Source organism: Salmo salar, chromosome ssa28 (assembly GCF_905237065.1).
Source record: "Salmo salar chromosome ssa28, Ssal_v3.1, whole genome shotgun sequence".
Lineage (NCBI taxonomy): Eukaryota > Metazoa > Chordata > Actinopteri > Salmoniformes > Salmonidae > Salmo > Salmo salar.
Genome location: NC_059469.1, coordinates 22,148,392 through 22,171,836, shown reverse-complemented (window position 1 = coordinate 22,171,836; position 23,445 = coordinate 22,148,392). Strand labels below are relative to the sequence as shown.

Sequence of the window (23,445 nt, the reverse complement as noted above, 5' to 3'; positions counted from 1 at the left end):
ATATAATAGAATTCGGATAGCATTGGAATTGGAATGTTGAAATAACAGGATAGCGTTATGGTATACTGTAGGTCTATCATTATAAGCCTGGCCCCAGATCAGTCTGTCATGTTTAGTAAAACAATTACAATAAAGGGAGCAAAAAAATCACAAACTGATCTGTAACCAGACGAGGGTAGCAACATGTGTATTTTTATTTTATTTAACCTTTATTTAACTAGGCAAGTCAGTTAAGAACAAATTCTTATTTACAATGACAGCCTACTAGGGAACAGTGGGTTAACTGCAAAATTCCAGTAACTTTCTGAAAATCCCCAGGGGTTTTCCAGAATTTCCAGGATTCCAGGATGTTAACAGAATGTTGCAACCCTTAACCAGGCTAGTATGACATGGTGAAGTTTAGAGCCTTAGAGTCGGGTTAAGTCTTTCTCTATACAATGTTATTAGGTGCTACCACTAACAGGCTAGTGTGTATGTGTGTGTGTATGTGTATGTGTATGTGTATGTGTGCGTGCGTGCGTGCGTGCGTGTGCGTGCGTGCGTGTGTGTGTGTATAGGGGTGTGTGTGTATATGTGTTTGTGTGTGTGTATATGTGTGTGTGAGCACGCATGTGTACGTGCCTGTGTGTATTTGTGTGTGTGTTACCTGTAGATTACTCCATGTTGGTGAAGGAACATGAGGGCAGACGTGACCTCGGCGGCGTAGAAGCGAGAGCGCGCCTCGTCAAACTTCCTGGAACGCTGGATCTGGAACATAAGGTCTCCTCCGTTCACGTACTCCATCACAAAGAACAGACGGTCCTGGAGATGGAGGGAGAGAAGGAGGAGGAGAGACAGAGAGAAAGACAGTAAGACAAGAAGAAGGGTTACATCTTTTTCACTCATGATTAAAACAATCCCTATAAAGACCAGAGAAAAGTTTTACTATGTGTCTCAAAGAATAAAGAGTTAATGATCAGATTGCATTGTGGAAGTAGACTGTTACAGTTATCATATAGCTAGTCAATTCAGCTCAATAAAGATTGAACTGAAGTTTGACAGTGTGACCCTCTGAGTAGAACCAGTATTGCTGATTTGCATTAGAGCATATTAAACCAACCTTAACCCTGCATTAACCCCTCCACACTTCCACCTTCACAAATAACTGTGGTCCTTATGGTCAGCAATCAATACCTGCCCCTAAGGCTAAGCCCCCCAGCCATCCCCACCCCACCCACAGCCCCTATTCTCCAGGCACAGAGAGCTGTCTCTCTGGGAACAACGGTCCCCTTCCTGAATTCCAGCTCCCAATAGGAAATCAGATTGAGGCGGGCGGGGGGTGGGTATATAAAAAGCCCTCTATATAAGAAAGGAGTGGTCCCGTCCGAACCATTGTTTAACGCCACAGGGGTCACGAAGCTATAAGACCAATGACACATATTCCATCATTCCTATTACAATGGTGCTTAACCCAGCAATCGAGAAAAATACCTTCATTAGATACTCGTCTTCCACAACTGGGAATTTACAGATTGTCCTTGGTCGTATTAAGGCATAAGGAGGATTTCTCCAAATGTTGACACCCCACCTACAGACCTCTATTACCAACACCCCACCTCGGGGCTCCCGAGTGGCGCAGCTGTCTAAGGCACTGCATCTCAGTGCAAGAGGCGTCACTACAGTCCCTGGTTTGATTCCAGGCTGTATCACATCCGGCCGTGATTGGGAGTCCCATAGGGCGGCGCACATTTTGCCCAGCGTCGTCCGGGTTTGGCCGGGGTAGGCCGTCATTGTAAATAAGAATTTGTTCTTAACTGACTTGCCTAGTTAAATAAAAGTTTAAAAATATATATGTATTGTCACACCCTGATCTGTTTTACCTGTCTTTGTGATTCTCTCCACCTCCAAGTGTCGCCCATCTACCCCATTATCCCCTGTGTATTTATACCTGTGTTGTCTGTTGCCAGTTCGTCTTGTTTGTCAAGTCAACCAGCGTTTTTCTTCTCAGCTCCTGCTTTTCCCCAGTCTCTCTTTTTCTCGCACTCCTTGTTTTGACACTTGCCTGTCCTAACCCTGAGCCTCCTGCCGACCTGTACCTTTGCCCCACCTCTGGATTACTGACCTCTGCCTACCCTGACTCTGAGCCTGCCTGCCGTCCGGTAACGTTGCCCCACCTCTGGATTACTGACCCCTACCTGCCTTGACCTGTCTGTTGCCTGCCCCCGTTGGATTATTAAACCATTGTTAGTTTGACGTTGTCTGTATCTGGGTCTTACCTTCATACCTGATATATCAAATCAAATCAAAGTTTATTTGTCACGTGCGCCAAATACAACAGGTATAGACCTTACAGTGAAATGCTTACTTACAGGCTCTAACCAATAGTGTAAAAAAGGTATTAGGTGAATATGTAAGTAAAGAAATAAAAACAACAGTAAAAAGACAGTGAAAAACAGTAGCGAGGCTATATACAGTAGCGAGGCTATAAAAGTATCGAGGCTACATACAGACACCGGTTAGTCAGGCTGATTGAGGTAGTATGTAGATGTAGATATAGTTAAAGTGACTATGCATATATGATGAACAGAGAGTAGCAGTAGCGTAAAAGAGGGGTTGGTGGGTGGTGGGACACAATGCAGATAGCCCGGTTAGACAATGTGCAGGAGCACTGGTTGGTCGGGCCAATTGAGGAAGTATGTACATATGTACATGAATGTATAGTTAAAGTGACTGTGCATATATGATAAACAGAGAGTAGCAGCAGTGTAAAAGAGGGGTTGGGGGGTGTATATATATATATATATATATATATATTAAATCTACAGTATTACCGAAAGCCCACCTACAGTACTGTATTACCGACACCCCACCTACAGTACTGTATTACCGACACCCCACCTACAGTACTGTATTACCGACACCCCACCTACAGTACTGTATTACCGACACCCCACCTACAGTACTGTATTACCGACACCCCACCTACAGTACTGTATTACCGACACCCCACCTACAGTACTGTATTACCGACACCCCACATACAGTACTGTATTACCGACACCCCACCTACAGTACTGTATTACCGACACCCCACATACAGTACTGTATCACCGACACCCCACCTACAGTACTGTATTACTGACACCCCACCTACAGTACTGTATTACCGACACCCCACCTACAGTACTGTATTACCGACACCCTACCTACAGTACTGTATTACCGACACCCTACCTACAGTACTGTATTACCGACACCCCACCTACAGTACTGTATTACCGACACCCCACATACAGTACTGTATTACTGACACCCCACCTACAGTACTGTATTACTGCACTCTGTGTAGGAGCAGGTGTAGTACTTGCAGATTGAGGAGTCTCAATCTGGTTATTTATTGAAGGTCATTAAAGGGAATATAATATGTAGTCAATTCCCCAGGAGCATGGATTCTAGTACAGGATATGATCAGCTGGATCTCAAACTTCAGCCCTTTTATACATCAACAGTTGTCACACAGTGTTTGAGAGACACTCGCCCAAAACCCTAAAGAGCAAGCAATGCAACTCTGTGATGAATCACAGAGATCAATGTGGTTTAGGGATTTAAGTGACATGAGGAGACTAGAATGCTTAGTGTTACAATATTACTGTAATGCTTGGCCTCTGCTTCATTGACTACAGCCTTGAACTGTACAACCTAACACAGGAGCTAAAATAGGCTTCCCTCACACTGCTAGGGGACTGGTAGGCTACCCTCTCACACTGCTAGGGGAATGGTAGGATGCCCTCTCATACTGCTAGGAGACTGGTAGGCTACCCTCTCACACTGCTAGGGGAATGGTAGGATGCCCTCTCATACTGCTAGGGGAATGGTAGGATACCCTCTGACACTGCTAGGGGACTGGTAGGATACCCTCTGACACTGCTAGGGGACTGGTAGGCTACCCTCTGACACTGCTAGGGGACTGGTAGGATACCCTCTCACACTACTAGGGGAATGGTAGGATACCCTCTGACACTGCTAGGGGACTGGTAGGATACCCTCTGACACTGCTAGGGGAATGGTAGGCTACCCTCTCACACTGCTAGGAGAACGGTAGGATACCCTCTCACACTGCTAGGGGAATGGTAGGATTCCCTCTCACACTGCTAGGGGAACGGTAGGATACCCTCTCACACTGCTAGGGGAATGGTAGGATACCCTCTGACACTGCTAGGGGAATGGTAGGCTACCCTCTGACACTGCTAGGGGAATGGTAGGATACCCTCTGACACTGCTAGGGGAATGGTAGGCTACCCTCTGACACTGCTAGGGGAATGGTAGGCTACCCTCTGACACTGCTAGGGGAATGGTAGGATACCCTCTGACACTGCTAGGGGAATGGTAGGGTACCCTCTGACACTGCTAGGGGAATGGTAGGGTACCCTCTCACACTGCTAGGGGAATGGTAGGGTACCCTCTCACACTGCTAGGGGAATGGTAGGATGCCCTCTGACACTGCTAGGGGAATGGTAGGATGCCCTCTCACACTACTAGGGGAATGGTAGAATGCCCTCTCACACTGCTAGGGGAATGGTAGGGTACCCTCTCACACTGCTAGGGGAATGGTAGGATACCCTCTCATACTGCTAGGGGAATGGTAGGAAACCCTCGCACACTACTAGGGGAATGGTAGGATACCCTCTCACACTGCTAGGGGAATGGTAGGATACCCTCTCACACTGCTAGGGGAATGGTAGGGTACCCTCTCACACTGCTAGGGGAATGGTAGGATGCCCTCTGACACTGCTAGGGGAATGGTAGGATGCCCTCTCACACTACTAGGGGAATGGTAGAATGCCCTCTCACACTGCTAGGGGAATGGTAGGGTACCCTCTCACACTGCTAGGGGAATGGTAGGATGCCCTCTGACACTGCTAGGGGAATGGTAGGATGCCCTCTCACACTACTAGGGGAATGGTAGAATGCCCTCTGACACTGCTAGGGGACTGGTAGGATACCCTCTCACACTACTAGGGGAATGGTAGGATACCCTCTGACACTGCTAGGGGACTGGTAGGCTACCCTCTGACACTGCTAGGGGACTGGTAGGATACCCTCTCACACTACTAGGGGAATGGTAGGATACCCTCTGACACTGCTAGGGGACTGGTAGGATACCCTCTGACACTGCTAGGGGAATGGTAGGCTACCCTCTCACACTGCTAGGGGAACGGTAGGATACCCTCTCACACTGCTAGGGGAATGGTAGGATTCCCTCTCACACTGCTAGGGGAACGGTAGGATACCCTCTCACACTGCTAGGGGAATGGTAGGATACCCTCTGACACTGCTAGGGGAATGGTAGGCTACCCTCTGACACTGCTAGGGGAATGGTAGGATACCCTCTGACACTGCTAGGGGAATGGTAGGCTACCCTCTGACACTGCTAGGGGAATGGTAGGCTACCCTCTGACACTGCTAGGGGAATGGTAGGATACCCTCTGACACTGCTAGGGGAATGGTAGGGTACCCTCTGACACTGCTAGGGGAATGGTAGGGTACCCTCTCACACTGCTAGGGGAATGGTAGGGTACCCTCTCACACTGCTAGGGGAATGGTAGGATGCCCTCTGACACTGCTAGGGGAATGGTAGGATGCCCTCTCACACTACTAGGGGAATGGTAGAATGCCCTCTCACACTGCTAGGGGAATGGTAGGGTACCCTCTCACACTGCTAGGGGAATGGTAGGATACCCTCTCATACTGCTAGGGGAATGGTAGGAAACCCTCGCACACTACTAGGGGAATGGTAGGATACCCTCTCACACTGCTAGGGGAATGGTAGGATACCCTCTCACACTGCTAGGGGAATGGTAGGGTACCCTCTCACACTGCTAGGGGAATGGTAGGATGCCCTCTGACACTGCTAGGGGAATGGTAGGGTACCCTCTCACACTGCTAGGGGAATGGTAGGATGCCCTCTCACACTACTAGGGGAATGGTAGGATGCCCTCTCACACTACTAGGGGAATGGTAGAATGCCCTCTCACACTGCTAGGGGAATGGTAGGGTACCCTCTCACACTGCTAGGGGAATGGTAGGATGCCCTCTGACACTGCTAGGGGAATGGTAGGATGCCCTCTCACACTACTAGGGGAATGGTAGAATGCCCTCTCACACTGCTAGGGGAATGGTAGGGTACCCTCTCACACTGCTAGGGGAATGGTAGGATGCCCTCTGACACTGCTAGGGGAATGGTAGGATGCCCTCTGACACTGCTAGGGGAATGGTAGGCTACCCTCTCACACTGCTAGGGGAATGGTAGGATACCCTCTCACACTGCTAGGGGAATGGTAGGGTACCCTCTCACAATACTAGGGGAATGGTAGGATGCCCTCTCACACTGCTAGGGGAATGGTAGGATACCCTCTCACACTGCTAGGGGAATGGTAGGATACCCTCTCACACTGCTAGGGGAATGGTAGGATACCCTCTCACACTGCTAGGGGAATGGTAGGATACCCTCTCACACTGCTAGGGGAATGGTAGACTGCCCTCACTTGGTTGTTAATCCTACATTCAGTAGGAGATGAGAAGGCAAAATGTGGTAATGCATTGTTAGAGTGTAAATTGCTTATGGGTGCTGCACTATAGCTGTCCTCTGCTACATCGTCTCCAACCTAATGTGTGTATGTGTGTGTACATCGGAGTGTTGGATAGAGCAGAAGACACATTTCTGTGTCCTATTCTCCTTCTAGTAAATGCTGTGCTGCAAACTTATGTTCTGTCCAGTAAATGAGTGTTCTGTTTTTTTTCAGGACATTGAGCAATTTAGCAATTTAGTTGACTCGTGGTGCTTTCAGTATTTTATCAAAGCTATAAAACTCTGAACAGTTATTGGAACAATTTTTCTCGGCTGAAGCCTTACATTTCCAGCAGTCCACCTCAGCGTTTTTTTCTCATTCTGAAAGCTAATTTAAACAGGATGCTGAAATAGTTTGTTTAAATGTGTCCGAGTCAGAGCAAGTCCCACCCAATCAAATGTGAATAAACATTTCCTTCTTCTAATTAAAAAAGGTACAGATACTGGCTTCCCAGCGCCGACACAGAGAAAAGCCCCGATGGCCAGATAACCGCCAAGACCCAAAACAATCTCCCTGTGTGTGTGTGGGGGGGGGGGGTATTGAACAACCCAATCATGATTTCCTTCAGCTCTTTTCAAAGGATATGTTCCATAACATTTACAAAGGGAAGGTACATGCTGAGGTGGGTCTGGTCATTAATGGTTTCGTTTCATTCCATGTTCTGACAAGCTGTTTCTCAAGACATGAACATTAATATAACCCATCAGTATAGTACAGCAAAAAAGTCAGATTGAACTTTCATTTCCTTGAGAATTGGTGTTAAAAAAAATGTCACCACAGTTTAAGTAATTACTGTAGGAGATTACCACACAGTTCTTTCCCGTTAAAAACTAGGCAGCTTTGTGATGCTGATAGCAGCAGGAAATCATTATAATTTCGGTACAGAGCGTATTGTGTGTGGCCCTGGACACAGCTCAAGAATGTTTATCCTTAAGCCCAGAACAGCAGGCTGACCCTGCTCAGTGAGACACACTCCCTGGTCAGAGGAATACACACACACACATGCGCACACACACATGCGAACATACACATGCGCACACACACCTTTATTAATTGTAATACATGACTTATGAGAGACACAAACTGATGTAATTAAAGTCTGTAACATAGTCACCCATACACATCCACATGAGGACAGACACTCACATAATGTACACACATACACACACACACACACATACTGTACACACACACAGGACAATCACTCAACCTCTCACCCGCTACTCATTCTCATTCAGAGATTAAGTGCACACACACACGCGCACACACACACACACACACACACACACACACACACACACACACACACACACACACACACACACACACACACACACACACACACACAAACTGCACACACACACAGTACTCCCATTACCCCTGGTCTCCCTCCACAGGCGCTGTGTCCCATTACATTATGAAAAATGTGTTTCACATGAAATGAATCAAGGCAAACTATTCAATTACAGAACAATACTTTTTTCCTGAGCTGTCAAATCTGACCCACTGCTCTGATGGAAGCTGAGGTTTTCTCTCTGTGATACTGAAGAGAATGCTGGTGGACTCCATCAGACTGCAGTCCTTCTCTGACTTCTGGACACACACACATTTGTACAGGGATATTCTCACACAAACATGCACTGTAAAAAATGCTGGGTTAAAAACTATTTGATTTGGATTGTTTTGGTAACCCAGCGCTGGGTAAATATTGGACAGAACACATGCTGGGTTGTTTTGACCCAGCCAGTTGGGTTGTTGGGATTAGCCAAACATGGGTTAATTTAACCGCCAGTTGGGTATTTTTTACTCTCATGCTGGAGTGACCTAGCAGCTGTTTTTTTTAATGTAATCGTTAGGTTATTTTCATGAGGTGTGGCTTATTAGGTGCGTGGCTTTCAGCTTGATCTTATTGGCCACCCATGAGAACACGGGTGGTCTTAAGTTTACATCCTGCAAATTCAAATGTTCCTTATTATTTTTTACACATTCTTCTATATAATTATGATTACTTAATACATATTTTAATAAGGTACACCACCTTATTGCCTAATAAGGTACATTATAAACTGGGTGGTTCCAGCCCAGAATGCTGATTGGCTAACAGCCATGGTATATGAGAACATATACCATGGGTTTGACAAAACATCTGTTTTTACTGCTCTAATTACTTCAGTAACCAGTTTATAATAGCAATAAGGCACCTCGGGGGTTTGTGGAATATGGCCAATATACCACGGCTAATGGCTATATCCAGGTACTCCGCGATGCATCATGCATAAGAACAGCCCTTAGCCGTGGTATATTGGCCATATACCACAACCCTTCAGGCCTTACTGCTTAAATATACCACCTTATTGTATCCCAACAATGGGATTTACAAAGGCTTTTAGGGAATTCATACACTTCTGTAAGCATCATTGAAGCTACAAAAAATGTCAATGTTCGACCTTAACATGTGATAACTATACAACAGATGAACAGAAATTACATTTACTCTCGTGGGTGGCTAAAAAGAACTAGCCATGCCCCTACTAACCTAAGCCTTCAGTCTTTTGATCTGACCCACTGGGTCATATGTCAATAACCCAGCACCAATAACCCTTTAAAGAAAACAACCCAACTAAGTTACCCAACGCCTGCAAAGCCAGCAGTTGGGTCAACCAAACATCCCAGCATTTTTCTAGAGTGTGCAGTTCATGCACACACACATGCACTCATGTACAGTAGTACACACACACAGACACACATGCATGCACACTCTTTACCAAGAAGCCAAGAAGCTGTCAATCCCCAGCAGGAGAGAGTGTTCTTTTCTAAGGTCGTCATTAGCTGAGACATTTTTCCCATTCTGGGGAGGGAGAATAAAAAACAAACAACCTCGTGACGGATCTCTTTACATAGGAAAAATCCCAGCAATCATGACTCGCTCTCTCTCTCCATCTCCCCCCTCCCTTCTAATCAGAAAGCTCTAATCGGAGCGTTACATAGTGACTGAGGCTGAAGGGTGAAGCGCAGAGCTCTCAGGTCCGAACGCACTTTAAGACACTCACAATCAGCCTGTTCTGCTCTGTGTGTTTGGACATATAAAAGCTCCACTTCATTTGTCATGTTATTGAACTACATGTTGTGTGGAACTGGAAAATTGTCATGTTTTATTGTCACATTCACTGGATAGGTGCAGTGAAAGGTGTTGTAATTCAGGGTCAGACATAGTATTACGCCACCCCTGGAGCATATTAGGGTTAAGTGCCTTGCTCAAGGACACAATGACAGATGCTTCACCTTGACGGCTCAGGTATTTGGCCCAACGCTCTAATTGCTAGGCTACCTGCCGCAGGACCAGACATGATCAGACTGGGCACAGCTCTGCCACTACCTGGTTGGTGGGGTGTGTAGTGTCGTGATAAGCGCGAGACAGGGCATGGTGTCTCCGCTGTAGAGGGGGGACTGTTTCCATGAGAACTGGGAGTTGGAGGATTTAAATTAGATGGAGTCGTTAGGTAGTCTCTAACTTGTATTCCCTTAACTCTGAGGCAGGACCAGTATTTAGTTGTTTCTCACATCATGAGTTGATCCTAACACACCACTAGTAACCACCAGAGAAATAGTCTGTTTCATGTCTGTATTATATGTCCATTATGAGCCTATTAGTTCTAAGATATAAAAGCCCCTCTTTTTGTGTGAAACCCCTTGGCAAATTTTTATTGGGTTGACAAGGCACTCAAAGTAAAACACATACATGCTAAACACCCCCACAAAGGCCATAAATAGCAGCCATTTTCCATTTGCTGAAGCAATCAGAAAGTCGTTAATCCTGTCTAAACCCAGCTTGGGCCAAAGACCCCTCCAGGATACACACTGGGACACGGGTATCTCCCACAACAGTTGTATCCGCAACACAAACTACACACACAGATAGCATGTGTGTTTGTGTGTTTGTGTGTGTGTGTGTGTGTGTGTGTGTGTGTGTGTGTGTGTGTGTGTGTGTGTGTGTGTGTGTGTGTGTGTGTGTGTGTGTGTGTGTGTGTGTATATGACTCAAAGATCAACAATCTTGTGGTACACAAAATTTAGTTGGTCAGACAAACCACTGAAATGCACACTTCAAGGTTCAAATAATCAAAAGCTTTTATGTCCATAAGGGCATTTGTCTTCAGAATACATTGTCAAAGTCCCTTTACGACGGGGGGATGATTTATGTGAATAATACGATAGCTAGAAAATTAAAGGGGGGAGACAGAGAGCATAGCTAGATAACAAGAAGAGAGAGAGGTGGAGAGATAGATAGATGATGTACTGTTTAGACAGACAGATCACCGCCTCTCCCGTTTGTGCCCCCCCCCCATGGCTGTTCTCCCTAAACACACACACACACACACACACACACACACACACACACACACGTTCCCACGTTCCCCATTGCTAAGGTCAGCCAGGAAGAGCGGAGTAAAGGGGGAGGATCCTAATGAGCAAGAAGAGCCAAAGAACCTTATAATGGTACACTTGGAAGATGTGAGCATAACCACTGTGTAATAACCATGTCCCTATATCACCATTCTAAACCATGGGTGGGCAACATTTTTGGCTCGAGGGCCACATCGGGATTTCAAAGTTCAACGGTGGGCCGCACAGAATTTTTGGGGACCGATTTGTTTGTCAAAATCAATTTGTGGGCCAAAAAAAGGACAGTTATTTCAAAATATATCGGCCCATTATAATTTTGACATACTTTTCATCTAGTTTTAGACGTTCAACAGTGACCTGGAGTGTTTTTCTTACCCAAAAGAATAATCCCCCCCAACTCAACCTCACGTGGGCCAAATTGAAAGGGCTCTGTAGCCGCAAACGGCCCCCAGGTTGAAGTTCGCCCACCCCGTTCTAACACTATCATTAACAACAGGTTCCACTTAGAGTGACCATTTCAATACCCAAGGTAGAACACACATTCAATTCAGTTAATGGAAGACTCTCCAGTATGGAACAATCTCAATCACAACAAATGAAGACAAAGGACCTCTGCCCGTGTGTCACTCAGCAAGAATGCTCTGCAGCGTATCTCATCATTCCATGAAAGTACATGAACCTCAAAAGTAAATAAATTCCCTGTGAGCAAATTATTTTTCAGGACCAAAAGGCAAATAAAAGGCTCATTAGAAAGCATAGGCATGCATACTGTGCATATTGTGCCAAATGATTCATTATGGATGAATCTGAATGAGTGTAAAAACATGCCTTATTTCAACCACGGACATCATTCATTAATCACTCTATACAGTGATTCATTTGGGGGGTAGAGACATACTCTAAACTTGGCCAGACTGGTGTGTGTGTGTGTGTGTGTGTGTGTGTGTGTGTGTGTGTGTGTGTGTGTGTGTGTGTGTGTGTGTGTGTGTGTGTGTGTGTGTGTGTGTGTGTGTGTGTGTGTGTGTGTGTTTTGGTTATGGTATGGCTCCTATTTGGCTGTGTGCACAGCTGTCAGGGAGAGGAGAACTACAATCAACCGCCACAATTAATGGAGTAAAAACAGAGAACCAAGCTATTGCTGCCAAGTCACCTCCAACCCAGAGTCAGGCTCCAGGGCCCAGCCAACGGCCTAAAGAAGGCCCATTCACTCACTGATGCCATTAGGAGAGAATGAGGGGAATCGAGAGAGAACAGAACGTACCGTGCAAAGGTGGGAAGAGCTCCAAGGACCTGGTGGCAGGGCTGCTTTGTCTTTACATGGGCTCAAATAATGCCCTGAACAGTTCACTGTCTCTCCCTTTTAGATCTTTGCCTCTCTCTCTCTCTCTTTCTCTCCCTCGCTCTCTCTCTCCCTCTCTCTCTTTCTTTCTCCCTCCCTCCCTCTCTCTTTCTCTCCCTCGTTCTCTCACACAGTCTTACTCTCTAATTTTCTTCCCACAGAAGAAAGGCTCTTTTGGATACCTGGCTAAGCTCTGCCCCCCCAACCCCCCACCCCCACCACCCCTGCATGATAATCCCTTTCCTATAACTATCTCTTACTCTCTCTCTCACTCCCTCTCTCTTTCTCTCTTCCCCTGTCCCTTTCTCTCTGTCCTGCAGCATAAGCAGCTATACACGGCCTAAGCAGGTTCTGCATGAAACTCTTGTATAACATCACTTACATTTCAGAGTGGTAATTAGGTCGATAAGGGCTTGGCTGTGATCCTGATGGTGATTAAGACTGGAGGCTGGAGCTCAGTCCACGGGTCGCTAAGAGTTAACGTTGTAGCCCTTTACACTCATACCCATATGAGCACTGATAAGCGCCTAAATTGTGACGCAGTGGCTGTACAGTGACATGCTATAAATCACATCAGAGCTCTGGCTCTGCACTTCACAGCTCTGTATGGGTTTGGATGACAGCCGTTCTGAACTTGAGCACTGCATTCAACAAGAAGTTGCCCCCATACCTCCCGCTAATTGGGCTACTTTTTTGTTGTCTGAGTGAGGGAAATGCTGTACATTAAGAAGATTATAATAAATACCGCTTTGATGTCATACAAGCAAGCCAAACATGCGTGAGTCCAAATGTGCACTTCACATTTGCATATCACAAAACTCATGTCATATTCAATGTCACTGTTTATGATCACTATGTTTGATGTACAGTTACAAGATGACCTGATGACACAATGACATTTTATTTATTTGTATTTATTTAACCTTTATTTAACTAGGCAAGTCAGTTAAACAAATTCTTATTTACAATGATGGCCTACCGGGAAACAGTGGGTTTGTTCAGGGGCAGAACGACAGATTTTTACCTTGTCAGCTCGGGGATTCGGTTACGCTCTAACCACTTAGCTACCTGCCGCCCCAACTGAATAGAATGGAACTATATTTGTCAGTTGGGAAGAAAATCCGATGCATGACTCCTTTCTATGCACACCAAAATAATGATATTTTTCTCAGAATTTTCCTGTGAAAGCCTAACACTGTAAGATCCGGATCGTATTTGATAACTTAGCTAGTCATGTTGGCAATAGAACAAGCTTTCTAATGATGCCGACCTGACCCGGATTGCGATTTATAATGGGCCGCATTTGGATTGCGTAAACAACAACAGTAATTGTGTGATGGCGGGGATGCAGGATTGTGTTCCAAACGAAACAACTACAAGTGTGCTTGTTCTACAGATGTAAGATATTAATTTGATCACTCTTTTGTTGCTGAGAATATTCTTGCACAGCAGGAAATGCAAACTTGTGTATTCAAGGTTTAAAAAGGCTTCTAAAGTTTATGATTTCCACTTTAAAATGTCAGACTTGATTTGCCATAAAGGAAAATGTATCAACCCTTACCAAAAATATATATAATAATATATTATTATATTATTACCAAAAATATATTTAATAATATATTATAATAATTCACAATTCCTGTTGATGCAGGATTATTTTCCAAATGGCTCAAATTAAGATCCTACATCTGCAGTTCCTCAACGGCACAGCTAGGAGAGCAAAATAAATAAAAACGTATTGTTGAAGGCTCTTCTTTGAGTCATAAAAGTGCATTGAAATTACTTAGGAACTGTGCACACTTTGGAGAGGTGTGTGACCACTTGGAGACACCAGTTAAGGCTTCCGCATGCTTTGGTTCGGCTAGGCAAACCGAATGAGTGTGCTCGCATACTCCCTTAAAAGACCTTTGATAAACAAGAAAAAGCAGAAATAGTATTGTTTGTCTATCTGAGGATGTCGTAGCCACTACACACTTCCTCAAAATAGTCAGAATTAATCTAAGATAATTCAAGAAATCTGCCAATAATTTAACTAAACTGTTTGGTGCAGTATTTCTCAGGTGCATGAAGACGAGTTGTCTATCGGTGAACGTCAATAAACACTTCATTGAAGAATACATACTCTTGACCAATAACCATCGAAAGGGCATAGACTTCGGCTCCGAACTTTGGCTTGCCTCATGAAAAAAATGTGTTTGCACAAACACTGAAAAAACCCTTGCCGATGACCAGAGCAAACAAAACGTCACAAAAACTGTTCCCAACGGTTTCGGATGGGAAGCATGCGGACAACCTAAGTCCTCTCACTCAAACCCTTGTAATTGTTTTGTCTTATGTTGCACCTACCCCACATTTTCCGGGAATGTGCTTATCATGTTACTGAACGTACCCAGAGTATTTCAGATTTCGTTATTAACAAATGTGGTGAAAAATACAGTAAATGTAAAATGCACATAAAATCAACAGTGTAGTGTTAGGATTCAGTCTTGTGTCAGGTCAACTGTTGTGTCCTCAACTTTGGTAGTAATCTCCAAACTGTTCCCTTTAAATGGGTACCATGCTCAGGGCTGGCTCCAGGCATGAACAACAGAAGCTGTCACTTAGGGCCTCAGGCCCCTTTAAAACTGGAACAATTTCTCACCACCCCATGGCAAAATGGGTAGAATTGCAGGAAATTAGCTGTAAAACTGAGAGAAAAAAACACTATCTGCCCCACGGAAAAATGAGTAGAATTCCATCAAATGTTATAACATTTCAAAGATTTCTCTCCACCCCATGGCAAAATGTGTAGAACTGCAGAAAACTTTCTTTAAAACTGGAACATTTTCTCTACACCCTATGGCAAAATTGTAGGAAATGTAATAAAACATTGTTTCTCTCTGCCGTCAAGAGGGGGGCCACAACCCCAAAATGTGAGGAGGCAGTTGGCAGCGGGAGGAGGTAGGGAACTGGTCTGTCTTCCCAATATAAAGGAAAAAAATATAGCATAAATAGGAAAGTATACCAGTTTCATTTGAGGACCAGGATGTTGACAGCTGTGCCATACACAATTGGCCCGGGTTACGGGACGGTTTGGCCGGCAGGGATGTCCTTGTCCCATCGCGCTCTAGCGACTCCTGTGGCGGGTCGGGCGCAGTGCACGCTGACCAGGTCGCCAGGTGTACGGTGTATCCTCCGACATATTGGTGCGGCTGGTTTCTAGGTTGGATGTGCGTTGTGTCAAGTAGCAGTGCGGCTTGGTCGGGTCGTGTTTCGGAAGATGCACGGCTCTCGACCTTCGCCTCTCCCGAGTCCGTACGGGAGTTGCAGCGATGAGACAAGACTTCCAATAGGACTATCAATTGATTACCCCAAAATTGGGGAGAAAAAGGATAGAAAAAATATCTATAAATAAAAACTGTACAGTATTGCTCTGGGATGAATCCCTGTTTAACTGAGGCCTTTCCTCTACTTAGCCTTGCCACATTCCATGCTGTAAACCTGTATGAGGCCCTCTGTTTCAATAACCCTATCAGCTCTGCTCACCAACTCTCTCCAAGGACCTCCTTGCCCTTAAGTAGCCTGCAGACACTGGCTTCATCCCAAATGGCACCCTATTCTCTACATAGTGCACCTATTCCCTACATAGTGCACCTATTCTCTACATAGTGCACCTCGTCTAAAGCAGTGCACTATATAGGGAATAGGGTGCCAATTGAGACGCAGACCCTTTGAGCGTCTTTAACGGTTGGAAATCCCAATCTATTGACGTATAGAACATCATTCTTCTCAATTGATGTGGAACCAATGTTACATAAGGCAGCAGGAGCTGAGGGCATGATTAAGCGTGACAGTTCCAAGTGGGCCAATGCGAAGCCCTCCTGGTCCTCCAGTCCCCATTGTGGGGCAGGTTGGCATTCATTGCGATGACTCATGTACTGGAGGCATCTTTGCAGTGGTCACTAGCTGGCACAGTCACAAAGTAATAAAATCGGATTTAAACCTAACCCTAACCTTAACCACACTGCTAACCACAATGACTAACCCTAACCTTAAATTAAGACCAAAAAGCACATTTTTGTTTTCATCAATTTTTATAATATAGTAAATGTTGACTTTGCAGCTGGCCCATCAGGCAGAAACCACTAATTTCTGCCTCCAGGGCAAGATTCATGACAATAAACATCAACCTGCTATTGTGGGGGAGTGGGGATGGAAGGAGGGGGGCAGAGAAAACAAACAGCATATGGAATACACATCAAGCCTGATAAGAATCAGGACCCTCTTATGTAAAACCTGTAACAATCCACTTGTTTGGGCCAAACACAAACCCCACATCTCCGTCCCTAGACAACTGCCTCTTTAAGGTGTGTGTGTGTTAGAGAGAGAGAGAGAGAGCGAGAGAGACATTTATTGTTCATCCATTAATATACCTTTACTCATTCACTTTTAGCTTTTTCCAAAATACTATTTAAAAAGGATCATAAAGGTGAACAATATCTCCTTCCTTAATCTCCTTCCTTTTTCCATGTTTAATCCCAATTTAACTGCCTCCAATATTCTAATCCCAACAGCAAGGTGAAACCTAAAACCAAGAAATAAGGATGAGGGATTTGACTATGAGTAGAGATTAAATTGCGTTACGATGTGTTAAACCCTTCATCCCTCTCCTCCTCTCTCCCTACTTGTCCTCCTCTCTCATCCCTTTGCCTGAGCACCTTCCCCTCTTCCTCTCCTCTGTTCGCTCCCCTTACCGCCCCCTTCCTCCCCTTTCTCTGCCAGAACACAATGTTCCCCGCCGTGTTTGGGGAATCGGTAGAAATAAATAAATGAGGAATGGAGCACGTCATATAGTTACTGCAGTATATTCCAGGCCACTCTGAGAAAATAAACAAGATGCTTGAAAAAAGGTTACCTCCTCTCCCTTCTGTAAACCCTGCCTTGATCGCCCCAAACCCACTCAGGGACCACTTAACCCCACAGGCAAATAATAAAGCGAAATGTGGTCACACTGGGTTTGAAGTTTGAAGTGCCTTATTTATCGCTTGTGTCTACAGTACATGTACAGTACACTGAGTTTACAAAACATTAAAAACACCTTCCTAATATTGACTTGCACCCCCTCAGAACAGCCATGATTTGTCGGGGCATAGACTACAACACTAGTTCTCAATCCTGGTCCTGGGGACCCAAAGGGGTGCACATTTTAGTTTTTGCCCTAGCACTACACACCTGATTCAAATCATCAACTCATCAAAAGGCTTTGTTGATTTGAATCAGGTGTGTAGTGCTTGGGCAAAAACTAAAATGTGCACCCCTTTGGGTCCCCAGGACCAGGATTGAGAACCACTCGACTACATGGTATCGAATGCCTTCCACAGGGATGCTGACCCATGTTGACTCCAATGCTTCCCACAGTTGTGTCCAGTTGGCTGGATGTCCTTTGGGTGGTGGACCATTCTTGATACACACAGGAAACTGTTGAGCGTGAAAAACCCAGCAGCGTTGCAGTTCTTGACACACTCAAACTAGTGTGCCTGGCACCTACTACCAAAACCCGTTCAAAGGCACTTAAATCTTTTGTCTTGCCCATTCACCCTCTGAATGGCACACATACACAATCCATGTCTCAATTGTCTCAAGGCTTAAAAATCCATCTTTAACCTGTCTCCTCCCCTTCATCTACACTGATTGAAGTGGATTTAACAAGGGACATCAATAAGGGATCATAGCTTTTACCTGGATTCACCTGGTCAGTCTATGTCATGGAAAGAGCAGGTGTTCCTAATGTTTGTACACTCAGTGTATGTTTGTAAAAGTATGTATGTTTACATGTACTGTATGTGCATAAAAGTGTGTAGGAGAAATTGTAACTGATTCTGCAAGGACTTGTGAGATGAGGCAGCTGGCTTGAGCTGTGCGTGAGTCTGTGTGTCAAGCTAAATGGGTGGAAGCCCAGAACTACAACAAAGCCAACCATGTCTGTCATTGTACACTCATTGTCCATCAGTTGAAAGAGAGCCAGTGGAAAAGATTGGTTAGTGGAGGAAGAGGGTGATGGGAAATATAGGGTACAGAATGGACGGCAGGGTGCAAGATGTCTACAACTTCTAACAAAGGCTCATTAACTCAAATGCATTGACTCAGAAAGCCTGGCAAACTGTACAGAGGTCGATGCATATGAGAAACACCTACCAGCTTCCACATACAGTAGGCATAGTTTATATGTGGGAGGAAAGACACACACACTGCTTTCATGAATTTCATGAGCTCTGTGTTAGATACATATTTAATGTGCCAAATGCACAGAAATGCACAGAAATGCACAGAAATACACAGAAACGTACAGAAATGCACAGAAACGCACAGAAATGCACAGAAATGCACAGAAACGTACAGAAATACACAGAAATGCACAGAAATGCACAGAAATGCACAGAAACGTACAGAAATGCACAGAAATGCACAGAAACGTACAGAAATGCACAGAAATGCACAGAAATGCACAGAAACGTACAGAAATGCAGAAGTGTTGGTAAAGAACCCACACAACACTAACCTACTGGGTACCGTTTACTTATGGATGAGTCGTTCCACAAATAGAGTGCCTTTTATGACCTTGTGACATTATGTGTGTACATTTTGATAAAACTAAACCATGTTGAAAAATTCCAATAATAGTGTGTTTTCATGTTGGAAACCATGTTTGTTATGAAGTTGAGCATGTGCTCTTTCTGACAGTATGGTAAATTCTGTGAAATAAATAGATACTCCTGAACAAATGTAACTACCCAAAAGGCACTCTATTCATGGAACGACCCGGTTTACCATCCTACACTTCACCACCTATAGTCAGTAACTATCTATAGGCAGTGGAACGTTTGGTCTGTATGCATGTGTATTAACATGATTAACATGTATTTTGGAAAAAGGGTTACTAACTCGGGTTGTGTTCTCCAACTATGATATTATATCGCCACCTGGTGGTAATCATACTAAAATGCCAACCAGTGAAACTGCTGTCTTTGGAGTGTTCCTGTGTGTTTGTGATGGTTTTTAACCCTACGTTAGTCGGGAAGCAGCTGACAAGAAAGGGTCTGAGCACGTGAGAGTGTGTCTGTCATTCTGCCTGTCTGCCTGTCTGCCTGCCTGCCTGCCTGCCTGCCTGCCTGCCTGCCTGCCTGCCTGCCTGTCTGTCTGTCTGTCTGTCTGTCTGTCTGTCTGTCTGTCTGTCTGTCTGTCTGTCTGTCTGTCTGTCTGTCTGTCTGTGGTGTCCATACTCCTCCCTACCTTGGTCTGGAAGCAGCAGAAGAGCTGGGTCAGGTAGAGGTGTTACCTACCTTGGTCTGGAAGCAGCAGAAGAGCTGGGTCAGGTAGGGGTGTTTCCTACCTTGGTCTGGAAGCAGCAGAAGAGCTGGGTCAGGTAGGGATGTTTCCTACCTTGGTTTGGAAGCAGCAGAAGAGCTGGGTCAGGTAGGGGTGTTTCCTACCTTGGTCTGGAAGCAGCAGAAGAGCTGGGTCAGGTAGGGGTGTGTCCTACCTTGGTCTGGAAGCAGCAGAAGAGCTGGGTCAGGTATGGATGTTTCCTACCTTGGTTTGGAAGCAGCAGAAGAGCTGGGTCAGGTAGGGATGTTTCCTACCTTGGTCTGGAAGTGGCTGAAGAGCTGGGTCAGGTAGGGGGGTTTCCTACCTTGGTCTGGAAGCAGCAGAAGAGCTGGGTCAGGTAGGGATGTTTCCTACCTTGGTCTGGAAGCAGCAGAAGAGCTGGGTCAGGTAGGGGTGTTTCCTACCTTGGTCTGGAAGCAGCAGAAGAGCTGGGTCAGGTAGGGATGTTTCCTACCTTGGTCTGGAAGCAGCAGAAGAGCTGGGTCAGGTAGGGATGTTTCCTACCTTGGTTTGGAAGCAGCAGAAGAGCTGGGTCAGGTAGGGATGTTTCCTACCTTGGTTTGGAAGCAGCAGAAGAGCTGGGTCAGGTAGGGATGTTTCCTAGCCAGGGCCAGGATGCGTTTCTCTGTCAGGGTACAGTCCACATCATCATCCTGCAGGATCACGTCTTTCTTCAGCACCTTCACAGCATACACCTCATCTGTTCCTTTCAGCTCAGCCAGCATCACCTACAGGGAAGAACCGCAGAGGTTATCATACACCTCATCTGTTCCTTTCAGCTCAGCCAGCATCACCAATGGAAGAGCTGACTGCTCTTAGCATCAATGGAAGGGACTGATTATTGACCAATGAGAGAGATAGAGAAAGAGAGAGATGACAGAGAGAAGGAGACAGAGAGAGACAAATACAGACAGACAGACAGACAGACAGACAGACAGACAGACAGACAGACAGACAGACAGACAGACAGACAGACAGACAGACAGACAGACAGACAGACAGACAGACAGACAGACAGACAGACAGACAGACAGACAGACAGTACTGTACTGTACTGTACTGTACCTTTCCAAAGCTGCCTTTGCCCAGGACCTTAATGAAGAGGAAGTCCTGCAGGGTCATCCTCTTGGTCTGGATGATCTTGAGTTCTCCGTTCTCCCGGGCCTCGCCCCCCTCTGAGCCCACCCCCACCCTGCTGGAAGAGGAGGACGAGGCTGACTTGTGTTCCTGTCCACGTTGCTCAAACGACAGCGCCTTGCGGATGTTCTCCAACTCTTTCAGGTCTGGAAGAGAAACCAGAGAGGGAAATGAGGAATAAGAGTGTGTTCCTCTGTGTAAGGGCAGGGGTGGAAATAATAATAAAAACACTCCCCGGAACCCTCCAAAGTACCATCCATGAATTGAATGTACTGTACAGACGCACATTTTGACGTGTGTTTGTGCATGTGTGTGTACCTTGGTCACACGGGGAGGTGGGGGCCGATTTGGATCGGTCCTCCTCTGTCTGGGGGGTACATGGTAACGGCTGCTGGGGTTCTTGGGTTATCTATGGAGAGCAACATCCTCATTATCACCATTATCATAATCATCGTCCTGCAATCCTTCTCATTCTCTACCACATCTACCTACCACATCTCTCTATCACATCTCTCTACCACATCTCTCTATCACATCTACAACATCTCTCTATCACATCTACCACGTCTCTCTACCACATCTCTCTACCACATCTACAACAACTCTCTATCACATCTCTCTACCACATCTCTCTACCACATCTACAACATCTCTCTATCACATCTACCACATCTCTCTACCACATCTCTCTACCACATCTATCTATCACATCTCTCTACCACATCTACCACATCTCTCTAATCTCTCTACCACATCTCTCTATCACATCTCTCTACCACATCTCTCTACCACATCTTTCTATCACATCTACAACATCTCTCTATCACATCTACCACATCTCTCTACCACATCTCTCTACCACATCTACAACAACTCTCTATCACATCTCTCTACCACATCTCTCTATCACATCTACCACATCTCTCTACCACATCTCTCTACCACATCTATCTATCACATCTCTCTACCACATCTACCACATCTCTCTAATCTCTCTACCACATCTCTCTATCACATCTCTCTACCACATCTCTCTACCACATCTCTCTACCACATCTCTCTACCACATTTACATCTCTCTATCACATCTCTCTACCACATCTCTCTACCACATCTCTCTACCACATCTACAACATCTCTCTATCACATCTCTCTACCACAGCTATCACATCTCTCTACTACATCTACAACATCTCTCTACCACATCTACCACATCTCTCTACCACATCTACCACATCTCTCTACCACATCTCTCTATCACATCTACATCATCTCTCTATCACATCTCTCTACCACATCTACCACATCTCTCTACCACATCTACAACATCTCTCTATCACATCTCTCTACCACATCTACCACATCTCTCTACCACATCTACCACATCTCTCTACAACATCTACCACATCTCTCTACCACACCTACCACATCTACCACATCTCTCTACCACATCTATCACATCTACCACATATACCACATCTCTCTACCACATCTACCACATCTCTCTACCACATCTATCACATATACCACATCTCTCTACCACATCTACCACATCTATCTACCACATCTCTCCACCACATCTACCACATCTCTCTATCACATCTATCTACCACATCTCTCTACCACATCTCTCCACCACATCTACCACATCTCTCTAGCACATCTCTCTACCACATCTCTCTACCACATCTCTCTACCACATCTCTCTATCACATCTACCACATCTCTCTACCACATCTCTCTATCACATCTCTCTACCACATCTCTCTATCACATCTACAACATCTCTCTATCACATCTACCACATCTCTCTACCACATCTCTCTACCACATCTACAACAACTCTCTATCACATCTCTCTACCACATCTCTCTACCACATCTACAACATCTCTCTATCACATCTACCACATCTCTCTACCACATCTCTCTACCACATCTATCTATCACATCTCTCTACCACATCTACCACATCTCTCTACCACATCTACCACATCTCTCTACCACATCTCTCTATCACATCTCTCTACCACATCTCTCTATCACATCTCTCTACAACATCTCTCTACCACATCTCTCTACCACATCTCTCTACCACATATCTCTACCACATCTCTCTACCACATCTACAACATCTCTCTATCACATCTCTCTACCACATCTCTCTACCACATCTCTCTACCACATCTACAACATCTCTCTATCACATCTCTCTACCACATCTATCACATCTCTCTAACACATCTACAACATCTCTCTACCACATCTACCACATCTCTCTACCACATCTACCACATCTCTCTACCACATCTACAACATCTCTCTATCACATCTCTCTACCACATCTACCACATCACTCTACCACATCTACCACATCTCTCTACAACATCTACCACATCTCTCTACCACACCTACCACATCTACCACATCTCTCTACCACATCTATCACATCTACCACATATACCACATCTCTCTACCACATCTACCACATCTCTCTACCACATCTATCACATATACCACATCTCTCTACCACATCTACCACATCTATCTACCACATCTCTCCACCACATCTACCACATCTCTCTATCACATCT

General features: G+C 45.3%; 1 protein-coding gene across 1 annotated transcript in view; it reads right to left on the bottom strand.

Annotated features, from left to right (window-relative positions):
• LOC106589721 (protein kinase C epsilon type) overlaps positions 1-23,445 on the bottom strand; it is a 157,445-nt gene that overhangs the window by 37,052 nt on the left and 96,948 nt on the right. The window contains exons 8-11 of the mRNA XM_045709986.1: positions 21,171-21,261; positions 20,781-20,998; positions 20,270-20,443; positions 647-801 (exon numbers count right to left, since the gene is read on the bottom strand). Of these exons, the coding sequence (XP_045565942.1) occupies positions 647-801; positions 20,270-20,443; positions 20,781-20,998; positions 21,171-21,261 (638 nt within the window). The remainder of the gene's footprint in view (positions 1-646; positions 802-20,269; positions 20,444-20,780; positions 20,999-21,170; positions 21,262-23,445) is intronic.